Source organism: Apteryx rowi, unplaced genomic scaffold (genome assembly GCF_003343035.1).
Source record: "Apteryx rowi isolate R43461 unplaced genomic scaffold, aptRow1 scaffold_1445, whole genome shotgun sequence".
NCBI classification, from domain to species: domain Eukaryota; kingdom Metazoa; phylum Chordata; class Aves; order Apterygiformes; family Apterygidae; genus Apteryx; species Apteryx rowi.
Genome location: NW_020447692.1, coordinates 16,110 through 18,957, shown reverse-complemented (window position 1 = coordinate 18,957; position 2,848 = coordinate 16,110). Strand labels below are relative to the sequence as shown.

General features: G+C 68.1%; 1 protein-coding gene across 1 annotated transcript in view; it reads right to left on the bottom strand.

Moving 5' to 3' along the window:
- COL11A2 (collagen type XI alpha 2 chain) overlaps window positions 1–2,848 on the bottom strand; it is a 19,016-nt gene that overhangs the window by 12,831 nt on the left and 3,337 nt on the right. Inside the window, exons 8-16 of the mRNA XM_026058237.1 lie at window positions 2,087–2,146; window positions 1,914–1,955; window positions 1,748–1,810; window positions 1,588–1,662; window positions 1,255–1,341; window positions 790–846; window positions 552–605; window positions 291–344; window positions 110–199 (exon numbers count right to left, since the gene is read on the bottom strand). Coding sequence (XP_025914022.1) covers window positions 110–199; window positions 291–344; window positions 552–605; window positions 790–846; window positions 1,255–1,341; window positions 1,588–1,662; window positions 1,748–1,810; window positions 1,914–1,955; window positions 2,087–2,146 — 582 coding nt within the window. The remainder of the gene's footprint in view (window positions 1–109; window positions 200–290; window positions 345–551; window positions 606–789; window positions 847–1,254; window positions 1,342–1,587; window positions 1,663–1,747; window positions 1,811–1,913; window positions 1,956–2,086; window positions 2,147–2,848) is intronic.

Genomic DNA, 2,848 nt, shown 5'->3' with positions numbered 1-2,848 from the left:
GAGTTCCCAGGGCCCTGCCGGTTCCCCACCGCAGTGGATCACAGGCACCCGGAGGTCCACCAGATCCCAGTAGCCTGGCAGGCAGACTCAAGGGGATCTCCCATCCCACACGCTGACCCTGGAGCACCGCAGCCATCGCCGTTACCTTAACGCCGGGGTCCCCGGGCATCCCCCGTGCGCCGTCAGCTCCCGGTCGACCCTGCGAGACACAGAGGGGGTGAGAGGGGCTCAAGGCCGTGGTCCCCCTTCACGTTCCATCCCATCCCATCCCGTTCAGGACCCCAACTCACTCTCCGGCCGGGCTTTCCTGGGGGTCCGGTCAGGCCCTGAGGGCCTCGGGGACCCTGCARAGAGGGAAGGCGAGGGTTAACAAGGTTCCCAGTAAGGGGGCTGGCAGGGGGCTGCGCTGCCGGACCTGCCGGTGGGGTGGGGGGGGAGCATGAGCCATCATCCTGGGTTCAGGGGTGGGAGCAAGGGGTTAGAGCCGGGTGCGAGAGCCGGGAGAGAGATCGGGGTCGAGTCACCCCGTTCCTTGGGACCGGGCCTCCTACCTGGGGTCCRAAGTCGCCGGATTCTCCCTTCATGCCGGTGCTGCCAGGATGCCCCTGTGAGCAGAGCGCGGGGAGAGGGGGGCAGTTACGTGGGGCTGGGGTCCCCCCCAATACCCCCCTCCCAGACACCCTGACCCCKCAACCTTCATCCCCTTCCACAGCCCCACGCTTCCCATGCACCCAGCGGGGCCGTGGCCCCCCTTTCGTCCCCAAACTCCCCTGGGAAGCAGATACCCACCACGGGGCCGGGACGGCCGGTGTATCCCATGGGTCCCGGCGGGCCACGGAGGGCCAACTAGGGGGAGAAGCAGAGAGGGAAGGTTATTTCTCAGCAGGTGGGGAACACCCCCCCTCCCCCGGCCAAGGTGGATGAAGGGGTGACGAGGCAACACCGCGCTGGAGGCACCGGCAAGGTGTCTCACCCCACCCCAGGCCAGCTGTTGGTTGGGGCTGSAGCGGGTTGATGGCTGGTGCACAGCTAGAACCATAAGAGGTTGAAGAACTTGGGCCCCTCCAGCAGGTTATGAAGGTCTGTGAACTTCGGGGACGACGGGGTGTCTCGCAGGGTGGCTAGTGGGACGCGAACGGCCTTGGGAACCGGCGGCTGAAGGCGCACGGCCACCGCGAGGGGCAAGCGCGGCTCCTCGGCCAGCGCCACGGCGAGGCGGAGCAACCGGGGACGTAGCGCACGGGCCGGACTCACCCGGGCTTGCTGCAGGATGGCTTGAGCCTGGGCTTCCTGCGCCGACACCACGGGGCCCTTGTCTCCGCCACCGCTCCCGAAGCGGAACTGTGACAGGCAGACGGTAGCCATCGGGGACGGGAACGCACCAGGGACACGGGGGACACCGGCCACATCTCCCCACCGGAGCGGGGCCCGGGCATCCCCAGTGCAATCCCGTGCCTCCTGGGAGAGACCACATCCCGGCCACCGCTCCTCCCCGGCACCCCACACATGTGGCCCGTGAGTCCGGTCACGCCGGCAACTGCCCAGCCCCATCCTCCATCCCTGTCCCACCTCCTCCGCCCCACTCACCGGCAGCATCATGGAGGTGCCGGGGGGTCCGGGGGTCCCGTCGGAGCCRGGAAGGCCAGCACGGCCGGGGGGACCCTGTCGGGGAGAGGATCAGATGCAAACCCCGGCGAGGCCTTTTGCAAGGGAGACCCAACGGGGCTGCCGCCGAGCCCGTACTCACCCTCTCGCCGGGTTCTCCCGGGGCTCCCGGCGGTCCTTGCGTCCCCGGGGGTCCCGACATGCCCTGGAGGGAGCGGAGACACGGCGTGAGGGCAACGCTGGCGCTAGGTGGCCGGGAAGGGCGTAAAAGCCACCCTGCGCCAAGCCTCGTCGCGACAGGCTCTTACCGCGGGTCCTTCGGGGCCGGGGGGACCCTCCACCAACATGCCCTGCGGAAGGAGAGGGCGAAACGTTAGGGACCCGGCACGGAGCCCGGAGCGGGGGCAGCGGGAACCCTGCACGCCTGCAAGGGGGGGGTTTCCCGGTGGCGGAGAGCGGGGGGGGGGGGACACACACGTACCGGTTCGATGACGGCCGGCTCGCCTTTCTCTCCCTTGTAGCCCCTGACGCCGCGCACAGCCTGGGGGTAGCAGACATATAACCGCAAAGAGGGACCAGTCAGTACGGGGCACCCGGGGACCCCGCCGGGCCGATACGGGGGGAGCGGGGACGGGATGGGGGGGGGCTTTCCCATGGCTCGGGATCGGCCCCGGCATGGGGCAGGGCCGTGGGGCAGCCAAGCCCTCCCTGGGCTCTTTGCCCCCCTCCACATCAGCATCCCCGTTAACGCAGCCTAATTAAGAGCTCTGGGGACGGGGCCAGGTTAAATCCCCCCCCCCCAAAAAATAAAAAAGGAGGGAGGTTTAAGAAAGGGGAAAGGAGATTTGGGAACTGGGGGGGCTGCCCCCCCCCCAGTTCAAATCCCGGCTCAGCCGAGATGGCGGCGTGTCGGGGGAATTACCTCGTCCCGCAGCGGTAATTAACRCCAGCGCCGCCATGCTCGGCGGAGAGGAAGGGGTTAAGGAGATGTCGTTTCCCCCCCCCTTTGAGGAGGGGGTAATGATGTCATGCGTGGCAGGAGTGACATCACATCCCGGGAAAGGTGGCAGGGAGGAGACCCAGCGGCCGCGTGGCGCCGGCACATGCTCCGGGGACGCGGCGCAGGAGGCAGCGGGGACATGCCAAGGCAACGCGGGAATGTGACGGACACACATGGGTTGGCGACGGACACACATAGGTTGGTGACGGACACACATAGGTTGGTGACGGACACACATGGGTT